Source organism: Rhipicephalus sanguineus, unplaced genomic scaffold (genome assembly GCF_013339695.2).
Source record: "Rhipicephalus sanguineus isolate Rsan-2018 unplaced genomic scaffold, BIME_Rsan_1.4 Seq4984, whole genome shotgun sequence".
NCBI lineage: Eukaryota > Metazoa > Arthropoda > Arachnida > Ixodida > Ixodidae > Rhipicephalus > Rhipicephalus sanguineus.
This window is the reverse complement of record NW_023615379.1, coordinates 1-27,316: the sequence shown is the minus strand read 5'-3', so window position 1 is coordinate 27,316 and position 27,316 is coordinate 1. Positions and strand designations below refer to the sequence as shown.

At 47.8% G+C, this 27,316-nt stretch overlaps 1 protein-coding gene across 1 annotated transcript in view; it reads right to left on the bottom strand.

Annotated features, from left to right (window-relative positions):
• Nucleotides 1–26,733, bottom strand: part of LOC119377604 (sodium- and chloride-dependent glycine transporter 2) — a 46,229-nt gene extending 19,496 nt beyond the window's left edge. The window contains exons 1-5 of the mRNA XM_037646985.2: nt 26,603–26,733; nt 25,697–25,831; nt 15,770–15,882; nt 13,283–13,414; nt 6,553–6,652 (exon numbers count right to left, since the gene is read on the bottom strand). Of these exons, the coding sequence (XP_037502913.2) occupies nt 6,553–6,652; nt 13,283–13,414; nt 15,770–15,787 (250 nt within the window). The 5' untranslated portion in view covers nt 15,788–15,882; nt 25,697–25,831; nt 26,603–26,733. The remainder of the gene's footprint in view (nt 1–6,552; nt 6,653–13,282; nt 13,415–15,769; nt 15,883–25,696; nt 25,832–26,602) is intronic.
• Nucleotides 26,734–27,316: the final 583 nt, after the last annotated feature.

Below are 27,316 nucleotides of genomic sequence, written 5' to 3'. Positions count from 1 at the left end.
CAATGCACTCATATCAGCAGCCGCCTCGTCCATCCCGTTCTGCGACATGGATGGGACCCGCGAACCGCTGGCGCACTTCCGACAACCGCCCCATTTGCTTTGCGTGCGGTTGCGCCGGTCACGTCGCACGCTACTGCAATCGCGTGCAGCCGCCTCGGGTCGCATCAACCCTGACCAGCTCATCAAGCAGCCCTTATTATGACCAAGCGCCGCCTATGTCACCGACGTCCCGCCCCGCACCATCTACCCGCCGTTCACCGTCTCCACGACGTCGCTCACTGTCGCCGATGCGGCCACGTTCGGGCTCACGCGACCAGGAAAACTATTCGTCGCAGTCCACGAGGCAAGGGCTGCGACGCTATCGAACTGCGAAAGCCCTCAGCGAAGCCCCTCGAACGTGATTGACGTATTTGTGGACAGTGTTCGCGCATCTGCCCTTATCGACACTGGAGCCGCCGTATCCGTCATGGACGCCAAGTTTAGCCGATTACTGCGAAAAGTGACGACGCCGCTTTCCGGGCTCTCCCTCCGTACAGCCAGCGCCCAAAGTATTCACCCAACAACGGTGTGCACAGCTCGCGTCATTATTCAGGATGCTCTGTACGCCGTCGAATTGATCATAATTCCTGCCTGCTCTCACGACGTCATCCTAGGATGGGATTTTCTCTCCCGCCACGACGCCGTCATTCATTGCGCACCAGCCGAAATAGAGCTCTCCCCCTTCTCTGAATTGGCGCCGGCAGACAGTCCATCGGCTGCGGGCAAGGTACTTGTCAAAGACGACACCAAGGTGCCTGCAAACTCGTCGACGGCGGTGTCAGTGTACTGCGCCAGTCTCTCCGACACCGTTGCACTTCTCTCGCCATCTGACCGTGTTTGCGCGAGGAAAGGCATGCTGGTGCCTTTCGCGACCGTGCAAGTCACTCAGGGCAGTACGTCAATTTTTGTTATCAACCCATCTCCGTACAGTGTTACGTTGGTCCGAGGGGAATGTCTCGGCAGCGTGGAACCCCTCGAAGACGCACAAGTTATGGACAAACCAGATGAAATGCACTGCCGCAGTTCCAGTACGCTCGGCGCTCTTTCGACGTCTGGTTCATCACCCGCTGATGTCTTTGGTTCCTCCATTGCTGACGATCTTACACCGGTCCAGCGCTCCCAGCTTCTGGGCCTATTGAACGAATTTCGCTCTTCTTTCGATGTCGCTCAAACTTCTCTCGGCCGCACTTCCGCCGTTACGCATCGCATCGACACTGGCGCCCAGCCGCCACTGCGGCAACGTCCATATCGCGTGTCTCCCACAGAACGTCGGGTAATTAATGAGCAAGTGGACGATATGCTTCGACGCGACGTTATTCGGCCCTCGGACAGCCCATGGGCGTCTCCCGTTGTTCTCGTCGCGAAGAAGGACGGTTCCGTGCGGTTCTGTGTGGACTACCAACGGCTCAACAAGATCACTCGCAAGGATGTTTATCCGCTGCCGCGAATCGACGACGCAATTGACAGCCTCCAAGGAGCAGAATACTTTTCATCTCTCGATTTGCGCTCGGGGTACTGGCAAGTACCCATGGCTGATGACGCTCGACCGAAGACAGCCTTTGTCACGCCCGACGGCTTGTACGAGTTCAACGTCATGCCGTTTGGTCTGTGCAATGCGCCGGCGACCTTCGAGCGCATGATGGACACCGTTCTGCGCAACTTGAAATGGCACACGTGCTTGTGTTACTTGGACGACGTCGTCGTTTTCGCTCCGGACTTCTCTATGCATCTTCAACGTCTGCGGCATGTTTTGACGCGTTTGACCAACGCCGGCCTCCAACTGAACCTGAAGAAGTGCCGATTTGCAGCACGGCAGCTGACAATCCTAGGCTACGTCGTGTCCAAGGACGGAATCCTTCCCGATCCGGCCAAGCTTCGGGCCGTGGCCGAATTTCCCAAACAAACGTCCGTCAAAGAACTCCGCAGTTTCGTAGGACTGTGCTCCTATTTTCGACGTTTCATACGCAACTTTGCCACCATCATATCGCCGCTGACGAAGCTCCTTGAAAGTAACGGGCCCCTACATTCGTGGTCGTACGAATACGACGACGCGTTCGCAAAGCTCCGTCGTTTGTTGACGTCTCCTCCCATACTACGCCACTACGACCCTACGGCCCCAACGGAGGTACACACGGACGCCAGCGGTGTAGGCCTCGGAGCTGTTCTTGCGCAACGCAAACCAGGGTTCCCTGAATATGTCGTGGCATATGCAAGTCGTACGCTCACCAAAGCCGAGACCAATTACACCGTCACCGAAAAGGAATGCCTGGCGATCATCTGGGCCCTTACGAAGTTCCGACCTTATTTGTATGGTCGCCCATTTGATGTCATCACCGACCACCATGCACTCTGCTGGTTGTCATCATTGAAGGATCCATCAGGCCGCCTCGCCCGCTGGGCACTTCGCCTACAGGACTACGATATCCGCGTGCTTTACCGCAACGGACGCCAGCATGCTGACGCCGACGCACTCTCGCGCTCCCACTTGCCTGACGACAATACCCACAGCTCAATGTCTCACAATGCCGTTTGTTCCATCGACGTTCACACTGTCGCTACCGAACAGCGCAAGGATCGATGGATCGCTTCACTGCTAGACTTGCTCACTGATCCTTCGGCAACACCATCCACTCGCGCTTTGCGTCGTCAAGCCCACCATTTCGCCATTCGCGACGACCTCCTCCACCGACGCAATTACAACGCCGACGGCCGCCAGTGGCTACTGGTAATACCCCGCAGTCTGCGTTCTGAAATATGCGAATCGTTCCACGCTGATCCGCAGTGTGCGCACTCTGGGGTATCGAAAACATACCACCGCATTCGCCAACGGTACTTTTGGCGAGGCATGTACCGCTACGTGCAGAAGTTCGTTCGCTCCTGTATCGATTGTCAGCGCCGCAAAACTTCAACGCACCAGTCACCAGCAGGTCTGCAGCCTTTACCTTGCCCTGACCGGCCGTTTGGGCGCGTTGGCATCGATTTGTATGGGCCACTCCCTCTGACTTCGGCTGGTAACCGCTGGGCCATCGTCGCTGTAGACCACCTTACGCGATACGCCGAAACTGCCGCCCTCCCAGCGGCTACAGCGCGCGATGTAGCCTCCTTTCTGCTCCGCCGGTTCATGCTGCGCCACGGTCCACCCCAGGAGCTGCTCAGCGATCGAGGCCGTGTCTTCCTGTCGGAAGTCGTCGAAGCCATCCTCAAAGAGTGCAACGTTGTTCACCGCAAAACTACTGCTTACCACCCGCAGACGAATGGGCTCACGGAACGCTTTAACCGCACGCTCGGAGACATGCTCTCGATGTATGTCGCCGCCGATCACACAAATTGGGATTCCATTCTACCTTTCGTCACCTACGCCTACAATACCGCCCCTCAAAGCACCACTGGTTTCTCACCATTTTTCCTATTGTACGGCAGGCACCCGTCGCACACAATCGACACAATCCTTCCATACAAGCCGGATCGATCTGAGTGTGCGCCTATTTCTGCCACAGCCAGACTTGCTGAGGAGTGTCGCGAGCTTGCGAAGACCTTTACTACGTAGGACCAAGAGCGGCAGAAAAGCATCCGCGGTGAGACCAACACTTCTGCACCCACGTTCCTACCTGGAGCACTCGTGTGGCTCTCGGTCCCTACCACTGCAACTGGCCTCTCTTCGAAACTGCTGCCCAAATACGAAGGCCCCTACCGTGTCGTCGAATGCACATCCCCGGTCAACTACCTGATTGAACCCATCGACCCATCTTCCGACATGAGCCGTCGAGGGCGCGACATTGTCAACGTGGAGCGCCTCAAGCCCTACCATGACCCGCTCATAGTGACCAGCTGCTAGGTCGCCGGACGGCTCCCTTTTCGTACCCGGGGTAATTGTAGAGAAGCATTGGAACGTTGTAATGGGCCGTCCTCTTCAGCGCCTTCTAGTGGGTCGCCCTCTTCGTCTCTTCTCGGAGACGAAGAGCTCCTCGTGCTCGTGAGAGTCTGCGCTTCGTCGTGACTGTCGTGCATCGTCGCCATCAATCCAGCCGTCAATAAACGCCTTTACACTAGGGTTTTACTTGCCAAAACCACGATATCATTATAAAGCACGCGGGGACCCCGGAATAGCGTTGACCACCTGGAGCTCTCTCATTGTGCACATAAATCCAAGTACACGAGTGAATTTCGCACCCTTCAAAATGTCTCCGCTGTGGCCTGGAGTCGAACCCGCGCCTTTGTGCATAGCAAAGCAATGCCGTAGCCACTAAGCCAGCATGTATATATATATATACCAGGTGACCTTTAGTGTAGGTGACCTTTAGCAGGTGACCTTTCCTGCACATATTGGGATTATTGTTTATCTTTTCCACAACACAACGAAGTCAGCTGGCCACAGGCAAATGAGAGATAGTAAAGGCGCTCACGTGCATTAACTTTCGCTATTAAAGCTATTGCATGGTGACTCAGTAAAGTAAAGTAAAGTAGCCGACATAAGAAAGTATAATATGGAGAGAATTGAGCATGCTCTAAAGAACGAAAGAAGCCTCAAAGCTATGAAGACAAAACTGTGCATAGGCAAAAATCAGATGTATGCATTAAACCAATATGAATAGAATAGTTGAGGTAACGGAAGAGTTCTACAGAGATCTGTACAGCAGCCGAGGCAGTCAGGATGATAACGTAAGAAGCAGTAGTAGCCCAGAGGAATCTGACATTCCACCAGTATTGACAGGAGAAGTAAAGAAAGCCCTAAAGGGAATGCAAAGAGGCAAAGCCGCTGTTGAGGATCAGGTAACATCAGACCTGTTGAAAGATGGTGGAGAGATTACGTTAGAAAAACTGGCCACCCTGTATACGAAGTGTCTCTCGAAGGGGAAGATACCAGAATCTTGGAAGAATGCCAACATCATCTTGATCCATAAGAAAGGGGACGTCAAGGACCTGAAAAATTACAGGCCCATCAGCTTACTGTCCATTGTCTACAAGCTATTTACAAAAGTAATTGCTAACAGAATTAATACGACATTAGAGTTCAATCAACCAAAGGACCAGGCAGGATTTCGTACAGGCTTCTCAACAATACACCATATTCATACTATCAATCAGGTGATAGAGAAATGCGCGGAATACAACCAAACCCTATACATAGCTTTCATAGATTACGAGAAGGCATTTGATTCGGTGGAGACATCAGCAGTCATGCAGGCACTGTGGAATCAGGGCATCGACGAAGCCTATATAAAAATAATGGAAGAAATCTACAGCGGATCCACAGCCACTATAGTCCTCCATAAAGAAAGCGACAGAATCCCAATAAGGAAGGGCGTACGGCAGGGAGACACGATCTCTCCAATGCTATTCACCGCTTGTTTACAGGAGGTTTTCAGGGCCCTAGATTGGGAAGAATTAGGGATAAGATTTAATGGAGAGTATCTCAGTAACCTGCAATTCGCTGATGACATTGAATTGATGAGTAACGCGGCAGACGAATTACAGCTCATGATTACTGAACTGGATACGGAAAGTAGAAGAGTAGGTCTGAAAATTAATATGCATAAAACTAAAGTAATGTGGAACAATCTTGGCAGAGAACAGCGCTTTGCGATAGGTGGCGAAACACTGGAAGTTCTAAAGGAGTACGTCTACTTAGGACAGGTAGTAACCGCGGAGCCGAACCATGAGAGTGAAATAACTAGAAGAATAAGGATGGGATGGGGCTCATTCGGCAAGCATTATCAAATCATGAATGGTAGTCTACCACTATCCCTCAAGAGGAAAGTATATAACAGCTGCATCTTACCGGTACTTACCTACGGAGCAGAAACCTGGAGACTTACAAAGAGGGTTCAACTTAAATTGAGGACGACGCAGCGAGCGATGGAAAGGAAGATGATAGGTGTAACCTTAAGAGACAGGAATAGAGCAGAGTGGGTCAGGGAACAAACAGGGGTTTAGGATATCATAGTTGAAATCAAGAAGAAGAAATGGATATGGGCCGGGCACGTAGCACGTCGGCAGGATAACCGGTGGTCATTAAGGCTAACTGACTGGATTCCAAGAGATGGCAAACGCGTGAGGGAAAGACAGAAAATTAGGTGAGTAGATAAGATTAAGAAGTTTGTAGGTATAACGTGGCAGCAGAAAGCACAGTACCGGGTTGATTGGCGGAACATGGGAGAGGTCTTTGCACTGCAGTGGGCGTAGACAGGCTAATGATGATGGTGACTCAGTAGTTGGAGCGTCGTGGTGCTGTGCACGAGGTCAAAGGTTCAATTCCCCAAACGCCGTGGCTGCATTCCGATGGGCGATTAGTGCATAATGCTTGGGTGCACTACTTTCACTGCGCGGTAGAAAAATCCTATACCTGTTCAAGGTTATTTCAAAACTCTTCACCACATGGGTTCCTCATAGCCCACCGTGGAGATTCAATTTTGCTGCAAGGTCCACGGCTGGTTTACTGGTTTTCAATAAGTTACTCCATCATTAACGCACCCTTCTTGCACCCATCGTTAATGTGTGCCTTCTTATACTCACCGTATCCGTGCACGACGAAGCAGGTTTCGAATAACGCCAGCATCGGCAGCAGTAGGTCCCCGAAATATGCGTTGAACATCTTCAATGTGAAGATTCCGTCCTGCAGAGAACGAGCGAAGAAAGACCTTTACACAACTTGCGAGCTCGTGCATTTTCCCCACTAATGCCGTCATAATACAAGCAACTATTACGCGCCAAGACCCCGATATGATTATGAGACACGCCACAGCGCGATTCAATGCTTCTGCGGCGCAACATTATACATGCGTTATGGAGACCCCTCGCATTACATGACATTCATATAGGGTTTTTTTTTTCGGAAGCAGTTCCAAGCAATGACATGACTCTGTGGTAGAACAGCTGTTTTCCACGAAGAAGGCCTGGGTTCCATTCCTACTCGAATTGAAATTTCTTTATTATTTATTTGCATCCATCACGTATTTTAGCTCACGGACAAAGCTGATTTTCGCTCATAACCAACGACGCCGACACCGGCATTTCTGCGAAACGAGCTCTTTAACGCTATCGCGTTAATATATCAATGAGCCCTCTGTTGGTCCAGAGTATGTGTTTCACGCTCATGGCTATATAGAACAAGGCAACATCTTAACCTGACAAATCACGCAAATCTTCCTTTAGGATGGCTGGATTTCTACCTTCGACGGCCGCCCAATCCGACGGGGCCTAATTAAAAAAAAAACATGGATGATCCCTCCGTCATAGGAATCGGTATAACACGAAAGTGAAACGTGTCTTCACAGAAGTAGTGCTTATTGTTTAGTGATATATGAGAGCTTGTACAATGTTTATTCGTGTTTGGCAGCTCTAGCACCGTTTGACGTGGATGCACCCATGTTGACAGCATGTCTCTATCGCGACGACTAACGCCCATGATCGTGATTAAACTGTTGTGGTAGCTGACGGTGTGAACATATATATTTGGACACAGCGAATCGTGAATCCCGCGTAAGGATGATATCAACAAGCTCATAATCAACACTGGTACCCGGTATGCACTTCTTCAAAGCGTCGTCAATTAAGGAGAGAAACGGCACGGTGTGCGCTTTCTAGTAATGGGTAGCCGACGCTTGTGCACATGCATACATAACACACACTGCGTTTCAGCAACACGGCCGGGAGGTAGAGGTTCGTAGCCTGAGCCGCAAACGCGTGCGTCCCGCTGGCCTCTGTCTCGCAGGCGCGGCACTCGCTCCACCAAGGCACGACATTCGCCCGTCGAAATCGCGTCCTTTCTGCAACGCATATTGCAGCAGTTTTGTTAGTCGGTGCTCTCGCAATTGAAGCAGTCGGCCGCGGAGAAATCCCGTTGGTGCACGTGGAAACTGCACTACTCCGATGAGCCGACGCACGCTAACACGAAGCCAAAGGCAAAGAACGTAACTGCGTCAAGGGCGCCTCGGCGACGCCAGCGCGGCCAGTCTACCCCTCTGGTATCGAGACGCTTTAACCATGACCTCCGATATCACGTGCAATCTCGGAGTAAGCGCTAGTAAGTGTCGATCGTCAAGCATTACTTCTGTTCACATCTCACAGACGGCAGCACCGCCCCGCTCCGCCCGCCGCGAAAGAGAGTGTGTGAAAGATATAAGGCGCGTTCGCGCCGTGTCTAGCATCTCCCGAGTTAGGTTACTCGGTAGGGCGTCGGGCGCTTGCCGTCGCGGCCGCAACGTCGTGGGTTCGATTCCCAGCGGGGTATCTTTTTCTTGGTTTTTTTCTTTCTCACCTGTTGGCGTCCATTTTATCAACGTCATATCCGTGACGGATGTACTTGGTGGACCCCGGCATAAAACACTTTCGTGTTAAAAAAAAAAACACCCTTGAACGACGCCCGTGCATAAAGAACCCCAAGGAGAGATTGGGGGGGGGGGGGGGGGGGGGGGGGGGGATCAGACATTACGTCTGCGAGGGCTCATGTCTGTCGGTGAATAAGAGCTATACAGTGCGTCAAAGAAGCAACCAAGAACTTCCGCGCCAGAATGGTTCAAATGCGAGAAAGTACTCTCAAATCCGTGACGTCAGTCACGCCAACGCCCAGGTGGATTGGACCGAAAATGACTGATGGAATGTATAGGTGAGCCTAAAAATCTAGGGACTTTAGGTGGGCCAATTCACTGCCATTGTAGGAAAATAGTGTAGAAAACGCTTGCGCGTGCAGGCACAGTCAACCACAAAAGTTTACAGACCACGCGAGCGCGTGCTAAACCAGAGTTCCTGTATATGCTGTAACTCTTTGCTAAACTGGAGTTACAGTATATGCTACCTTTAAGTAGCAGAGTTGCGCCACTGTTTTCCGGACGCCGCTCGCTCTGCCTTCGGTGATTCCAGCAACGCTATTCGCCGAGCGCCATCACGTGGTCATAGGTGGCTCCTTTGCGCTGCGGAGAAGCCAACACTTCGCAGGCGACGCCGACACTCCGTAGATTGCGGCCGCTCAAGCGCGGTTGACATCGGCGCTGTTGTTATTGTTGTTATTCTCGCCGCGCTTCTTCAGTGCCGCTGGTCGAGAGACGTGTCGAGAGACGTGTAAGTGGATTCTTTGGTGGATTGTATGAACAGGCCATGTGATAGACGCATCGACAGCTCTTTCGCTATGACGGGGAGTTGTATTTACGTGAATTTAATGCAGCTTTCAAACCTTGAGCGAAAGGAATGTTGCACGCAACAGGGCTGTTTACCTGCCCTGTCGCTGCCGCGGGCCGTGATTGTAAGCATGCGCGCATAATACGGCTGTCGCACGGCCACTTTCGATCGCTATAGAGCCTTATTCAGTTGAAAACTAGATTACAGCTGGCTTCCTTCCACAGTTAACGTAAAGGAGCCAAACGCGACAGAGAAATTCCGTCCCTAACTAGCTCGATCGCGATCGAAAGTGCAAAAATAATTTCATATCTGCAAATGGGAAAAACAGCGGAAAAGGAGACGAGGCAAATGTGTGACCAACTAGCTCAACGAACCACACTTCTGCTATATTTCATATCGCCGGTGTATGTGATCGTCACACGATGCATGTTATTTCATGATTACATACTAGGACGTAAGCGTAAAATCAAGGCTTGTAAGCGTTGAGCTTGTTAATAGAGTTTTGCTCTCAGCATAATAAAAAAATAGAAAGAAAGCAAAAAATAAACCAACAATGTTACCTTTCTTCTTGTCCTCGTCTAATATAGCGCTACAATTTTTAAATAAGAATGTATCACCAACTAGCCCCGCAACGTGTTCTGTTAAGTGAACAATGTTACTCTGTCGCGCGAGCGTGGCTCCTACGCGGGTGATGGGTGGCTTTCCCGCAAGACGTCGGAGCCCAAGATGGCGTACCTTGGCGCACCTCTGCTACCTAAAAGTAGCATCTACAGTAATTCTATGCTAAACTTTATGCTAAACTAGAGTCACTGTATATGCTACCTTTAGGTAGCAGAGTTGCGCATCTGTCTTCCAACGCCGCTAGCAACCATGCATTGCGGAGAAGCTGCCGCTTAGGCCAATTTGTTTATTTCTCGTCGCCGCCGCTGCAGCGAACTGAATTAACACTAGCCATCGACAGCCAATGTTTATCGCCCGTCTTCGACACGCCAGACAGGTTAATCGGCGACACGGTAGGCATGTCGCCTGCAAAAACGAAGTGCGACTTCACTGCATAGCCGTGGTTGCTAGCCGGACCTAGAGCACTGCACGGGCCGATTTTTCCGGCCCGGGCCCGGCCCGGCCCGAAAACGCCATGCTCCGGTCCGCCCGAGCCCGGCCCGGATTTCCTAAATGTGGCCCGTACCCGGCCCGGGCCCGAAAGGTTTGGGCACGGCCCGGCCCGGCCCGGCCCGTTTCAGCTAGTTATGCCTTGAGCATAAAGGAGGCACTGTCCAGCCTTCGGTTATTGTGAAGATACCTGCCGCACACAAGATATTTTCTAGATTGTTTTAGGAACTTCTTTCAGTGTCACAACTTTCACCGGTACTGTGTATACTTTCGGTGAACTACGCGCGTAACACTCTTGCGAAATGATTGCAGGGCAATATAAAATATAATTGGAGTCATAGCTGGCTCTTTCATGTACGCACGCAGTGCTAACCACGCAATCTCATTTTTGCATTTCAAAGAACAACTACAAAATATAATACCTGCATAAAGTGGAGAAAAAAGCATGGCAGACATTTTTAAATTGAGTCTACATCAACTGCATACGAGCTAGGGCTGTTGAGTAAAAGTAGCAAGTCTCCTGCAAACCTCATCTATTGCACAACGCAATGGGGGAAAAAACGTGCTCTATCTGCTTCTGGGAGGAATACGCCAGGCTGTGCAGCGTTACATTAATTAAAGCTGTCGTGTTGACTCCTCGGCAGGCAACTGCACCCAACCTACACTACGTTTTCGTGTTCAAAACAACAAGGTTCTTTGTCCCACCCTTCTTCCCCGAGTCACCGCCACCGTCACCGCCACTCGGGGAAACGAGTGTCTCTATGGTCTGGCGCATCGCCTTTAGTAATGAGAGAATCAACAACGGCGTCTGCCCTGGGATAAGAGCCGCTCCGCATCTTGCACTTAAAATGCACGAAAAACAGCTCCTGAGATATTAATGACTCACAAGTCGCGTTGGCCAGTCTACGAGCATGCGAGCGTAGCTGCATACTCGAAATGTTTCCCTAGATACAAACGCGCACATCTTATACACACTAATCTAGGCAGTTTACCGTTGTTTTCCTTACACGGTACCCAAGAACGTCTTTCACTCACTATAATGGCGGAAACTTATATTAGGCGTTTCTTGAAATCCCGTGTAGCATACCGATGGAGCAAAATTGTAGACGTCTTGTACTGTGCAATTTCTATGTACGCCAATGCACTCCAGGTGGTTTAAATTACCCGGAGCCCTCAACGACGGCGTCTCATATAGCCTGGGTCGCTTCGGGAAGTTAAACCCCACAAAACAACAAAAACAAAGCCACACAACGTACACACGCAATTATACCTATACGTATGAGACCCGGGCCTAATACGGGCCTGGCTCAGGCCCGAGCCCGACCCGAGCCCGAAGACCAAGGGCCCGAGCCCGGCCCGGGCCCGATCCAAGAACCCCTTACCCGGCCCGGCCCGGCCCGCGGGCCGGGCCGGGCCCGGGCTTTCGGGCCGGCCCGGGCCCGTGCAGTGCTCTAGCCTGACCTATGCGCTACTCTGCTACCTAAAGGTAGCATATACAGTGACTCTATGCTAAACTGCCCGTCCGCGCCACCTACCGTCGACCACAGAGCTAGATTGGAAATCAATCTGTTATTCCCTGGTCTTTAAATTTTCTACTGCCGCGTGGCGCATCGTTGGTTCGTAGCATTCACGTAAAGCGCTTATCTGCAGTATGACCGTTACACTTCTTTGATAGCAGAATCAAAGCTATCACGGCATGCCTCTAACGGTATGTGACCATTGGGCAGATATCACTTTGTGAGAATGATTGCGACTGATAACCGTTAATCCCGTTATGCCGATGTACTGCTCGAGAAAGGCACGTAGCCGGGGCTGCCAGAGAGCGCGTCGCGTTAAAAAGTGAAAGGTGGAAAATATTTGTGCCCATTGAGAAGACTGACAGGCCATCGATTAAAGGAGGGATGCGTCTTTGGCGTAGCGCTCCTGTCGATCGCCGCTGAGGTATCGGAAATGTCGCGAAGAGGTTCTTGGCCACGCGATCACGTGGTCCGTAAACTTTTGTGGTTGACTGTACGTTCCCTGCCCAATACCATTTATTTTACATTTTATTAATTTCTAGTAGATAATTTATCACTGCGATAGCAAGCTCGTACGTTATAGGCCTATACTTGTTTCGAGGCGCCAAACACGGAGTGCAGGCTAAATAATTGTGAATCGCAAAAAAACCTGGGACACGTGTTCTTCGATGAACAAGGGCTATACAATGCGTCAATGAAGCAACCATGCAATTATTCTGTCTGCGCATATTATACAACTTCTGAGCAGTCGGTACCGTTCCGCCGTGCTGTCACGGCACCGGCTGCGAACTCATGGGCAGCATGGGCGCACGCAGTGGGTTAGGGAATCAGAGACGCTATAGCGATGTATATAGTGTGTTTGTCTATGAAAACTCCCCGGCCAATAAGCGACACAAGAAGCTTCGCTGGCTAAACAGGATGGCTGCTGAGCAGAAGGCTTAGAAACTGGATTGGATGGACCTGGTCAAAAGAAAACGACGTCACGCTTTCCTACGCGCTTCATGAAAGCTACCTTAAGTTTTTTTGTCAATTCCAGCGCGAAAAGAAGCTAAACAAATAATGAGTTTATGCGTGTTTTCTTAGCCTTCTCTCGTATGGCGTCACCTGTACGGCGTCACCAGAACAATTCTTGAACTTGTCGAATTCTTGTCGCTGGAGCCGTAGTTTCGACAAGCAGACTTGTCTTTGTCGAGGCAGAAACAAAGACGAGTCTGCTTGTCGAAACGCTGGCTCAAGCAACGCCTCAACTGTTCAAGAATTTCTCATCATCTTCAAGTTTGCATCTTACCCCGAATTTCTGGCTTACTTGGGTCACCGGAACAAGTCGCTCAGATGACATCACGCTGCACGTACCATCTTTCAGAACGCGTTCGATTATACTCGGGCGCGGTGCTGAGGCTCGAAGCTGCAGTATATTCCTATAGCTGTCAATATAGACTGTCCCCAATACTGGCCATAATTGGAACACACTCTCCTTCACAGTGCACACGCATCCAACTCACCTGTCGTGTCATGGGCAAACCGAAGAACATGAGCGCCAGGCACCCAGTGGCGGCCAGCACCCAACGACGAGGTCTCAAGGTGGGGGTAAACTCGTCACGCACGGGGCTGAGCACGGCCTGAACGGTGGCGCACTGCGTAAGGAGTGAAATGGGGCCGACACTCATCCAGTGTTGCAAACTCTGTTGCTATTAGTGCGCTTCGCCACAATGGCGTTGCCGCTGTGGTGGTTGTCTTATACGCTGGAGGACACGATCTTGTAATGACGCGTGATGCCTTTTCCCGATGCTATATTTCTTTTCGCGCATTGAGCTCTTCTTTAGTGCATGGTTTTAAAGCTGCACAAGCCCTGCCCTTCACGATCCTTCCACGACGTCTCGGTCGCTATTGCCGAAATTAAAAATTGACTAAATGGCGGTGCTTTACGCGCCAAAAACCACGGCACGATGTGGTTATTGACAGATATATTGTATAAGCGCGTGCACGGGTGGCACAACGAATAATGCGTAAAAAAAATAAACAATAAAAGTCTATGCATATAGGAAGTGATCTTCCAAACAAAACTACTTATTTGTACGTTGCACCATTTTATAACGAGTCGTCGTAGACAGGCGCCAAGGTGCTTTTTTTTTCTTTACGTTAATGCAGCATAAACGACTGCTCAGTGGGGAAGAACTGCGTTATCACTATAATCAATCAATTAATCAATCAATCAATCAATCAATCAATCAATCAATCAATCAATCAATCAATCAATCAATCAATCAATCAATCAATCAATGATTTATTTAACGTGCCCAGGAACAACCGTAAGGTCTTTGTGCTGGCGCACGCAAAAAAAAACAATAAAAATAAACAATACAATACAGACAGTTTTCAGAAATAAAAAGAGCAAAAACACGTAGACAAAGAGAAATGAACACAAAAGGGGAGGAGTAAAATAAGACAACACGAGAAATATTGACGGGGCATAACAAATTAGATTGCATATATACAACTATGTGGAAAGACTGAGAAGGGATGACTTTGTACATTGTGCCACACTATGTCAAAACAGTGCAAAGCTCGGATAAAAACAATGATTGTGGGCTATGAAAAACGTCAAGATCAAGAAAATTAACATTATAGAGACTTTGTATTCTGTGAACGGTAGAGTGTTGGAAGAAGCAGGCGGGTACATGAAACGGTCTGTTCTCTCTGGTCAACTTACGCGAAATTCGAAAATTTACACAATTGAGAAGTACAGGGCAGGATATGATACCGTGGACTAGCTTGTAAAGAAATAAGAGATCAGAGCGATTTCGTCGGCAGTGAAGTGATGGCAGTGATAATAATTCAGCAGTATTTGAACGAGATTTTTTAGCAAAGCGATGGTTATATATGCTAAGGAATTTTTTCTGGACTCGTTCAATGGTGTTACCGCTGGATTGAGCAATGCCATTCCATATCACGGACGCATACTCCAGTTGAGGAAGACATAGCGCGGTGTACAATTTTCGGAAGGGCATAGGAGAACGGAATTCTCTAGACAATCTGCAAACACAGCCTAGGGTGCCAAGACCCCGCAAAGCAACACGCTTAGCGTGAGCAGAAAAGTTTAACGTGCTATCAACAACAACACCAAGATCACTGATCTCATAAACCTTGCATAAGGACACAGAATTGACAAAGTATTGAAATGACACGCTAGATGTTTTGCGAGTGATAGACATGAATTTTGTCTTCGAGGCATTCAGAGAAAGGTTATTAGCGTTGCACCATTCGGAAAAAGAGCGCAAATCTGACTGCAGCAAGCGACAGTCGTTAACTGAATGAATTTCCTTAAAAATCTTGATGTCATCGGCATACAAGAGGAAAGAAGAATTACGAATGGCAAAAGAAATATCATTAACGTAAATTAAAAATAGGAGTGGGCCTAATACTGACCCTTGAGGGACCCCACTAGTCACTTTATACAAAGAAGACGTTTGGCCATTTACCGCTACATAACAATATCTATTGAGCAGATAGCTCTGCAGGAGATTCACAACCGACAAGTCAACATCAAATTGCGCAAGTTTAACCATAAGCAGTGTGTGGCTGACTACGTCAAAAGCCTTGCTCAGGTCACAGTAGAGTACGTCAACCGTAATAATAATAATAATAATAATAATAATAATAATAATAATAATAATAATAATAATAATAATAATAATAATAATAATAATAATAATAATAATAATAATAATAATAATAACAGTAGTAGTAGTAGTAGTAGTAGTAAATTCCAGGAGTTTTACGTGCCATAACAACGATATGATTATGATACACGCCGGTGGGACTCCGGATTAATTTAGACCACCAGGGGTTCCTGAACGTGCACCTAAATCAAAACACAGGCGCTTGGATTGCATTTCGCCGCCGCCTAAATGCGGCCGCCGTGGGCGGGAACCGAACCCGCGACCTCTAGCTGTCTATTGAACGCGCCGAAAGATCATACACATATGTACCTGGGCATTCAGTGCCATGCAGAACAGCGCCACGTAAAAGCAGACAACCCACAGGGAAGCGTTCCTGAAATGGCTCACGGCTTCCGGATAGGCCACGAAGGCAAGGTCGAAGCCTGCGAGAAACACTGCACGCTTAAGCACCGTTCCGCCATTATAGCTAGCTGGTGGCACGTTTTATAACAAGCGTTACCCAGTATGCTGTATATATGCGTAAAAAATTAAAAAAAAAAACGCTTCCGTGTCGCTGACTGTCGCTTACCACACGCATTTATCATAAGTGAACTCTGGTGAGAAAAAGGAAAGAAAGAAAAGGAAACCAGGCAGAGAGCTAGGCGGAAAGAATACACGTGAACATTTTTTTTTAAATTTTCAGTGTCAGTATAGAGAATCACTATGGGAGAGAGGAGAGGGGAACACAGCAGTACACTACACGTGATTTTTAAAGTGCCTGAAGTCGTACTTATGTTGGTATTTATTAGTACTTATATTTTACTACTTATAGTTGGTACTAATTCATAACTAGAAACAGCACAAAATAAAAAAAAAGAGTACAAGAAGTATTCGTGAGACAGGTGTTTTGCGCAGGTATATTAGAGCCCGCAGATTAGCGGCAGATCAGCAGATATCCCGTAAATCAGCCGAGCCCACTGATCAGGTGCAGATTTCACGCACTTTCAATATTCGCCTACAACGGCATCGCGCAGTCGAAGTCCGAATGATAGCAGCAAGAACAAGTGCTATGCAAACTGAGCGGCCATCGAAAGCGTATCAATCAATCAATCAATCAATCAATCAATCAATCAATCAATCAATCAATCAATCAATCAATCAATCAATCAATCAATCAATCAATCAATCAATCAATCAATCACAGTGAGCACGTATAATTCTGCGCTCCTCGGTTTAGGAACCGGTTTGTTTCGGAACATTATTAAAAAAATATGAAACGTATTTGTGAACTCTACCGGAAGTAATGATGTCTTCGATGTGTATCTGTAGATCTGACGCCAGGAACCCAAGCACGGAGAAGACGACTAGGCCGAAGCCAAAGTTGGCGAAAAACTGCGTCGCGATGATAATCTCTAGGTCGCTGTAGAGAGGTCGAAGAAAAGCGAAATGAGTTCATGTTCATGACAAGATGCTTATTCTGCGTCGCGCATGATTCGCACGTAAGGCGTAAAGACATGCTCTAAGAAAAAAATTGCACCATTTTGGGAACTTATCTTTTGTCATCTATATGACGTGCGGTAATCCTGTTTTCTCTACATTTTTAATGCTGCGCTCATGGTACTTTTCGGACACACATGACGTGCTCAAGTGAACGTGACTCATCACTACACTGCGGGGCCTGTCAAGAAAGTAGCAAGTGCAAAGTGTTCCATAAAGAAACAAAACGCAGGATCGGATACAGTTATGCGGTGCTATTGGAGACTGTTATGACGGTACGATGCTTCTTGTATGTGATTGGAGATGAAATACCAACAAGGAAACAGGGCGACAGGACAAAGCTGGCCCAACTATCGATGTGGTTGTTCTTGTATGTGATTGTGTGAAAATTGCAGCGATACTGCTGCTCCACACCAAGGCGTAGCCAGAAATTTTTTTCGGGGGGGGGGGGGAGTCAACCACCCTTTATTTAGGTTCGGTGTGTGTGTGTGTGTGTGTGTGTGTGCGTGCGTGCGTGCGTGTGTGCGTGTGCGTGCGCGCGCGTGTGTGCGTGCGTGTGTGTGTGTGTGTGTGTGTGTGTGTGTGTGCAAAGTTTAAAATTTTCCGGGGACCTCCCCCCTGTGGTGCCAGTGGTGCCACACCACACAGCTTCGCTGGTCGCCCACCACATCTGGCGTCTTTCGTTAAGCAGCTGGCGTCTTTTCGTTTTGCTTTAGAAACATCTGGCGTTCTTTCGTTTTGCTTTTAGAAAACATCTGGCGTCTTTCGTTGGTTTATTTCATCAATCAACGGCGTTTTGAACAAAATTTTTATTGTTTAATCATGCACAGGAGAAATCTCACCAGGCACTACCTTGGCGGTAAACAATGGCTGCTAATGGGAATGAGAGACAGAAGAAGTCGGCTTTTAGCTAACACTTACACTTCTACTTCTACTAACGTTTCCTACTGGAACATGCCAATGGCTGCTAATGGGGAATGAGAGACAGAAGAATTCGGCTTTTAGTTAACGCGCACGCTGCGAATTTTTTATTGTTCAACAACGCACAGGAGAAATCTCCCACCGGCATCACCTTGGAGGTCAAGATCTGGTACTAGCGTTAAGACTGGTTACGCACTACGACGGGGACGAACGGGTGCCGCTTTAAGGAGCTTCGCCCCTAAATGACGGCAAAGCGTCGCCAGAGTCTCTGTAGCCGGAGTTACAGTGAACTGTTATAGACAGGAACTATAGCCGGAGTTACGCGGCGAAATCTGTCTTTACTGAAGTCGGTTACGTATAAGATCCACAAAAGGGCGGCACCTGCCGTTTACCCCTAATAGAAAGTCGCGCCAGCTGGTTTTCGTTCGAAGCACAATCACTTTATTTCTGCTATTGTAAAATACTGTAAGCTATACTAGAAAATAAAAGTTTGCGTTTTGTGATTAAAATACTATTTTCGATTGAGTAATGATGTCAGAATCTTTCAAAAGATTTGTCGGCAAGTTCAAGTTTTCTATCTAAGACAAGCGACGCAAACGTGCATCTGTATGGTAAACTTGGACGATCTGAAACGCTTTGAAGCCATAGGTCAGCAAACTCACTCGTGAGTTTGCTGACTTCTGTTTTCGTCCGTTTTTTGCGCTTTACACCATAATCCGCTTTGGCAGCGCGACGAAAGACAACACATGGGCACACGAACGCGGACGTGCGAATGCCACAATCACCAGACAACTAGGTGAAAGATTAGGGTCGCCTGCAATTTTTTGTAAACGCACAGCAAAAGGAGCAATTTTTAGGGGCGAAGCTCCTTAAAGCGGCACCCGTTCGTCCCTCGTAGTCGTAGTGCGTAATCAGTCGTAACGCTAGTACCAGATCTTGACCTCCAAGGTGGTGCCGGTGGGAGATTTCTCCTGTGCGTTGTTGAACAATAAAAAAATTCGCAGCGTGCGCGTTAACTAAAAGCCGAATTCTTCTGTCTCTCATTCCCCATTAGCAGCCATTGGCATGTTCCAGTAGGAAACGTTAGTAGAAGTAGAAGTGTAAGTGTTAGCTAAAAGCCGACTTCTTCTGTCTCTCATTCCCATTAGCAGCCATTGTTTACCGCCAAGGTAGTGCCTGGTGAGATTTCTCCTGTGCATGATTAAACAATAAAAATTTTGTTCAAAACGCCGTTGATTGATGAAATAAACCAACGAAAGACGCCAGATGTTTTCTAAAAGCAAAACGAAAGAACGCCAGATGTTTCTAAAGCAAAACGAAAAGACGCCAGCTGCTTAACGAAAGACGCCAGATGTTTTCTAAAGCAATGGTTTTCTAAACAATGAAAATTCACAGCGTAGATGTGAAATTAAATTGAGCTGCAAGTCGTCATAACTCATCGAACCTTTAGTATAAACGCGCCCGATCTCACGTCGGTGATGATGTACTCGGCAGAATTCATGGAAGATTCACGGTTTTCCGATGAACCTCCGCAGCTTCGCCCACTCATCATCATTCACTCCGTGGATATGCTGTGAATTTTTTCTTCGCCGATGCGGCTTACCGCTCACCCACGGCAGAGTACACAGTACTCTGTATCGTCAAACCATTTTTTCTAAGCGCTGCCCTCGACGTCGTACATCCCAAGGTAGAGTAGGTACAGTACTCCAAATCGTTCTTCGTCTTCTCCAGTCCCGGCCGCCACGGTGGTCTAGTGATTATGGTGCTCGACTGCTGACCCGAAGGTCATGAGATCGAATCCCGGCCGCGGCGGCTGCGTTTTCGATGGAAGCGAAAACGTTTGAGGCCCGTGTGCCAGTGCTGGGCAGTATCGAAGATACATGTATCTTAGATACTATCTCAGATACTCTTTGGGTATCTTGTATCTGTATCGCGATACGTCTCGCAAGACGAGTATCTGTATCTGTATTTCCGATACATTCAATAATGTATCGTGTATCTTAAGATACAAGATACTCCTATAGGAACACCAGCGTACGAAACAATAATCGCTGGCTCAACTCCGCTTCTCAAGCTGGTACTGGTGCTACTAAACCGTCTCAGTAAAACTCAGCGCAGTGACATAATTTTATTTTTCCGGCAAAGTCTACCAGTGAAGGCAGGCAATGAAGTGTGTGCGTCCGCTTTGGTGGAGCAGAGCAACTTGACAGCGCTCGCGGAGTCACGACAGAACAAGCGCGCGAACGTCTAGCTTAGCTCACGTGCTTTTCGTTTTCTCGATCTTTTTTCTCTTTACTTGTGTCAGTGCCATGACACCCTCATCCACTGTCCAGCGCCGCATACCACAATGCGTGCGACGATTATCGCGCAAATTCTGATGCCGCTGCCCTGCGTAGCGCTTCGTTACGAAATCTGAAGTATGGTCACCGTGCATACGTTAGGAGCCGCCACAGTCGCGCGCTGCCTCCAGCGCCAAAGCGGCCACGGCAGCAGATCTGGCGGGATAAGGGAGCAGACAACGCAGGCGGCGGCAAGCCACTGCGCCGTGCTTTGGTGCTTCGCTTGAGGCGTTTTCTTTCCCGTTTGCTTCCAAAAGACGTCAAATTGTCAGCAGCTGTCCGAGAACGTAGCGTTAGCGCGGGTGCTTCTTTTCGCCAGACCTTGTGTATCCTCAGCCGAACGCGGCAACATTAAATGCATGAGCTGGCGGAAGACAACGGAGGTGACGAGCCCGTTGAGCGAAACTGCGCACGTATAACGCGGGCCGCCTCGCTCACTAAAGAATCACAGCTTGTCACCCTCGGGCTAACGCGGCAGCGAACTCAGCGGCAGGCGCCGACTTAATCAGTGCAGCCGAGTTCGTCGTCGTGGCTCGTGTTTTGCTACCATGGCACTGCAAAGCGTGCCAATTATTATTACGTTTGGATTGAGAGAGCTACGTGATATAGTTTCCTCCGAGGAGCTAATCTGAAGAAGGGCAGGGACCTCCCAGAAGCGGGGCACGTTCACGGCGTCGTGGAAGAGGTGTTGCTCGGCAGATCAACAGTCATGGGCAAATGCAACCCCAGAAAAAAAACCATCTATTTACAAAACTCACTTTTGTCGTCGAACGAGTGCGATCCACCGTTCACGCCGATTCCGTTCATATTCTCTAAATGGAAACCGGTAAAAACGCGTGCCCAGAGAATTCCTGGAGAATTCCTGGAGTTCGGCATTTCTACGAACAGCGGAACCGGCACAAAACGAACTGCCCGCGAAAATACCTCGCGCCGTCGCAGCGGGAGCGTGGAGCGAGCAGGGGTGCAATCGCGGAGCGATGTTGTATGCTATATTATTCTTATCGTCCACCACCTGCGGCTGACTGATCGCGTTGATAACGCGGACGTACCGTCGCTCTGGGGTGCAATCGCGGAACGATGCTATTTCCGATTCCATGCCATATTCTATGCTATTCTTATCAACCACCACTCACGGCTGGCTGATCGCGTTGATAACGCGGACGGACCGTCGTTCTGACCACTGGCCAAGCGCGAAAAGCACGAAAGGCATTGGAATCGGAAATAGAATCGTTCCGCGATAGCACCCCTGGTCACTAGCCAAGCGCGAGAAGCACGAAAAGTGTAGTCATCGTAAAAGGCATAGTTCCTCGACTTCACCGCATTGCGAGCGCGTGAGAGCATCCCGCCAAATCTGCGCTTCTTGCCGCTAGGGACGCCGAGCGGAGTTGCATCTGCACGGAGCCTATAAGGTTGCGTTGCTTGTCGTGGCTTTCACAGATCAGAGATTTGAAGGATCTTGTCGATGTAAGTTCGACTTACATGCGATTGATTTATGTGCAAATAAGATCCTAACGATAGCACCTCTAGTACCGGTGCTAGATGAAGCGTTTGTCTAACAGAAGGTATTTCGTGTACCGTATCTTTTTTTTCTTCCTGCTGTCGATTGAATCTCGGCCGCGGCGGTCGCATTTTAGATGGAGGCGAAGATACTTGAGGCCCGTGTACTTCGATTTAGGAGCACGTGAAAGAACTCCAGGTGGTCAAACTTTCCGGAGCCCTTCACTGCGGCGTCTCTCATAATCGTATCGTGGTTTTGGGGTGCTAAACCCTAACAATTATTATTATCTTCCTGCTATCTTTATTCAAAGAGTTTTTGAAATGATAATTTGATTGTTAGCACAAGTTCTTTCTTAGTTGTCCTTCTTTTGCATCCATTACATTACAGGGGGCTCTGAACTTTTTTTTTCCGGTCTGGTCGCACAAATATGCCTCTTGTAACGTGCTGCCAAAATAAGCTCTGCTTTATTCTTACATTGAACTGTCTGCTTTATTTCTGCTACTGATTGCACATTTATATTTCACTTTAGCTTACTGTTCTGCGAGGTGATTTTGAAAACAAATATGTAATCATGTGGGCGCGCACTGAGTATGCAGTACCAAACATCTTTTTTTACTGCTTAGTAAAAGAGCGAAATTGAGTTTGCATTATAATTATGGAAATAATTGTGAGCCATCTTAAAGTTGTTAGGAAGGGGATTCGAGAAACGTTGCGATACCAAATGATCTGTTTTTCTCATGAGCGTCCCAACGAGCCGTTTCAGTCAATTTTTGATAGGCACCAAATGTTTCTACTGTCTTACATTAACAAGTAAGATCAAGATACTTCATGATTAATTGTCATAGCTATTAAGGGTGCCGCCTCTATTGTGTTTCAATACTTATTCACGATGAATGTTCAATACAGGACTTTTCTATTTTATTTACATATATTTGATTTGTTTTCCTTTTTTTTAGGCCTCCCTAATTTTTTATTATTGCTAATCGCCAGTTAATCGGACATATAGGTGGCAATACCGTGAATATCAGCGATGGGCTGCGACGATTTGTGCAACTATACTGCCACGCGCTCTCATTTCTTTATTTTGGTGGGATCGGGTTTAAACTGCAAAAACATGATTAGCAGCGCTCAGCTCAAGCCACGCTGCGATGTTTCGGAAGCTTCGCAGTTGTTTCAGATTGTTGTGTTAAGATTACGCGCGAATCCCAGCCGCGGCGGCCACATTTCGATGGAGGCGAAATGCTTGAGGCTCGTGTACTTAGATTTAGGAGCACGTTAAAGAACCCCAGGTGGTCGAAATTTCTGGAGCCCTCCACTACGGCGTCCATCATAATCATGTCGTGATTTTGGGATGCAAAACCACAACAATTATTATTAAAATTACGCGCAGGACGCGAGCACCATCGGTAACTCTGGAAGGTTCGATCGCTGATGTGACCACGCGTTCCGTCTATGATCGGAATACCAAAGACCAACGACATTTATTGCCTCTATCAGTGTACAGAGTACTTTGCTTGTATTATAAGTTCCTTAGTTTTCTGGGCACAACTTTGCCCTATGAGCAGTTTCGTTTCTACCAGAGTGACTGCCGCCTTCTTTATCCTTACCACCACGTGACAATACAATAGGTATTAGGCATTTCTGGGGTGAACATATCCTCTCGTTGAAGAAAAATTGTAAGAAGATTGCACGTTAGTGGATATATTGATAACGAACGCTTTACGCCAGCAGATAAGTAGAACATGAAAAGTCATTGCAGTTTTATGAGCTCTACGCATACACAGTGCGTCACGAAAAATATCGCGAGCAGCGTTCTTGCTACTGTACACCGGTGATTCGGTATTGAGTGAACGGTCTTATACAGGCAAGGTAAAACTCCACACCGGTATTTGCGCCATAGTGCGAAGGCTTCGCATTGAAGTTCTTGTGATTACCCGCTAGTTGGTCGGCAAGCTGAGTAGCGACTCCTATCAATTACAAAAATGACAAGCAAGAGCCGCTATCAGTGAAGAGCTGTCCTGTTAAGCAGCCAAAACAAACCCAAATAAGTTCTGTCGGAAGTAAACTAATGCACTTGGAGCAAGAAGGGCAATACTTTTGAAAAACGCACATTTCATTAAAGTTATCTATCTATCTATTAAAATGAAACGAAATTGGTCACATTAACGAAATTTTCAAGCAAACCTTTTCCTGCATAGGCGTTCGCTACTACATTAGGGAGTTTATAATAACAAATTTGCGAATGTATCGAAGTATTTTAAGATACAATTGGCTAGTATCGTATCGGATACAATTATTGCGGTAGTATCTTGTATCTGTATCTCCAGTACTTCTTGCCTGAGTATCTTGTATCGTATCGCGATACAATTTCAAAGTATCTTTGCCCAGCCCTGCCGTGTGCTTAGATTTAGGTGCACGTTAAAGAACCCCAGGAGGTCGAAATTTCCGGAGCCCTCCACTACGGCGTCCCTCATAATCATATCATATGGTTTTGGGACGTGAAACCCCAGATATTGTTATATTCTGCAAGTACGCCTTCTCTAATTCAGTACGCTCTTTGACTGTTTTGTAGATACATCTTAGCGCTCTTTCATTATAGAGTACTCAGTATATGCCAAATCGTCCCAGTTTTTTTCTAAGCGCGGCTGGCTTATGGAGGAATATATGGACGCCCAGAAAAGCTCTCCCATGCACTCTAGAGTGCATAGTGCTCTAAATCTTTCCTCATTTTTTCTTTTCTTTTTTATAAATACGTCTATGCAAATCATTTTTGCGTGGGACGGTAATGGTTGTAGGCGGAGCTTATTGTTTTTCTTAGGATGTAACCGACCATAGGCGGATCAACGAGCAGCGCTCCGACGCGAAGCGGGTTGATCCGATCGACCAACAGAAAACAAGCTTGCTAATTTCTGCAAACCATTAAAGAGCGTGGCGCAGCTTCGAGAGGGTGGTACCCACACCTCCGAGTGCCAGGCCGAGGTACCTTTCTCCCCATTTGAAATGCCTGTGTGCGCCTGGCGGCACTGGAAATCGAACCTAGTACTTCCCTGCATTAGAGGTGGACACTCTATTAATTGGACCTACGCTGCGGTTGCCTGCCCAATCTCACGGCTTTCTCATTCCGCTATACTAAAGCAGTGAACCTTTGTTTCGCAGTCCCAATCTCCCTCTGACACCTGTGAGGGAGTACATACTTTATGAGCTTGTTCCGAATCCTGCCGTAGCCAGCATAGCATATGACGGTGCCGTAGCCCAGGCCTAGCGACAGGATCACTTGCTCGGCGGCTCTCCCCCAAAGCTGCATGGAAGAACGGAACGCACGTCACTCATCAGCAGCATCTCGTGACTCTTCAATCTGACACAAATGAATAAACAACGCGTGAACACCGGTGAACTATTATAAGTTAGCCGGCCGCGAAACAATCACAGCATGAAAAGCTGCGCTCCGACTTTGTTTCTACGAGAAACTTCGTTTCTACGGTATGCCTATAAGCTTGAGCACACACAAAGCGGATAACTTAAACATGACACTTTTGCTCACTGTTTCGCCGCATCTTAGAGGGGTTAAATATAACGTCGAAAGGCTTTCGCTATCTCGAATGTTGTGTGCCTCCGAAAGAATTCATATCAAAGGTTGCTATGTAAGTACCGCATGAAGGGTACGTTAGCATTCTATGGCCTATTTGAAGATATTACCACGCTATATAAAATCTTGCAGTGTGTCCAATTCGGCTTGTTCGTTCAACATAGCTTGGCGCTGCGTTTGCCCACTGTGTGTGCCTCTCTTCGTCTCCTTCGGTTTCTGCGTGCGGTGGTGTGCTTCAAAATCTTGTAGGTGTCGCGTAGTATAGGCTACGCCTGCGACTTCATGTTGTTCTCAGCGCAATTGTATAGATAATATTGCTTATTAGCTTCCAAACTGCACAAGTGTACAAATGTACAGAATACGAGAATGCGCATGTTTTCTGTTAACGAGGCAATACAAAGCGCTGAGGTTCGTACCGTGACAGACAGAACTTCTCTCCACTTGGGCACGATGAAAAACTTCAGCCCCACAGACGCTCCTGGCAACGCGAGCACTCGAGAGAGTATGATGAGCAGTAGCCCGAACGGCAGCGTGGTGGTTATGTAGATGACCTTGACGACATGCGCGTAGAAATAAAACGATGACTTTTCGTGGACACATGCGAGGATCTCTGAATCTAAAGAGAGATAGCAGGCAGAAGCGGCGCGCAAGGCGAGAAAACGCAGACAGTTTTATGCTAATTTGGTAGAGTGCAACATATATTTATAGCTCTGTGAATTGTTCAAATAGCTCTGTAATGCCCAAACACAGTTCTACTTCGAGAAAACTCTCTAAATAAATTTTCCTCGCTGACTTTAAGCCATGGTAAGCACATTAAAAAAAACAATATGATACTTTGAGTTAAAAAGTAATACACAGAAAGCAGTAACGCTTATTTAGTCATTGGTTTATTGAGTTGCATGTACACAGTTGAAACTCATGTGCAGTGCATTAAATCACGACTATGGACTTTGTGTTAAGTTTTCCGCGTTTAAGTCCCGAAAGTGAGCCATCAAAATCAGTACAGCAGTTATGTTACATTGGATATTACGAAGCTTAGGATTGTGTGCGATGCGCCCTATATACACTCATTGGAGTGTATATTTGCAACCTTGCATGCGTATATTATACGCACACATACAAGCACACGCGCGAACATATCAAAAGGTTGCTTAACCAGTATACACACTATTGAGAACGTAGCCACTGAAGTGTCATGATAAGTAGTAGCTTGCCTATTTCACTGCGTATCAATCTTCCCGGCGAGGATGAGAGGTTGAGGCGAGGAAAATAATCTATTGCTGCAGAATAGCTCTCATCTTGGCTACTATAGGGCGACTCACCTTTCCCAGTGACCTGATGCCATTGTGGACGCAGACAAACACGCAACACCAGCCGAGGGCTACGGCGAGCAGAAGGTGGGCCTGGTACGAATTTTGATCTTTGCTCTGGGGACTGAATCCGAGCACCATTTTGCTGCGTTGAAGCAGTATATATAGCAAAAATAAAACAGGGCTTGTTTCCTGAATCGAAGGTATACTGGCTCCATGGTGCGCTCACAGAAGTCATGGCTCAAGAGCCTTTTTTTTGGAAGTCATAGCGAAAAACGCAGTCGTAGAAAATGCAATTGAGGTGAAAGCCAGCTCTTTGACGCAACAACAAGGTCCGTCGGATCTGATATGTGTGCCAGGGATTAAGTACTTCGGGTTGCTAATCATTAGTGAGGGTAACTTCCAAAAGTATTGTTCTGAAGCTAATATTTGTTGTTTTCGATTACGGTTCTTTGTACACAGTACTCTGAATCGTCAATCTTTTTTACTAAACACGGGTGCGCGCGATTTCCGACTACGAATAGAATACGACTAAGGCAGAAAAACTGTCTTTGAATATCGAGTTTGTGTGTATCGTTTAAATCGCTGTAAAACAGGAAGTAACGATAGCTTTTACTACCGTTTTTTTTAAATTCAGGAGCCCTTCCCATATCGGGGAAAAGGGGCAAGCGAAGCTTGTCATGGGCACGACTGACCTGCTTTTCTTTCTTTCTTCCTTTATTTTCT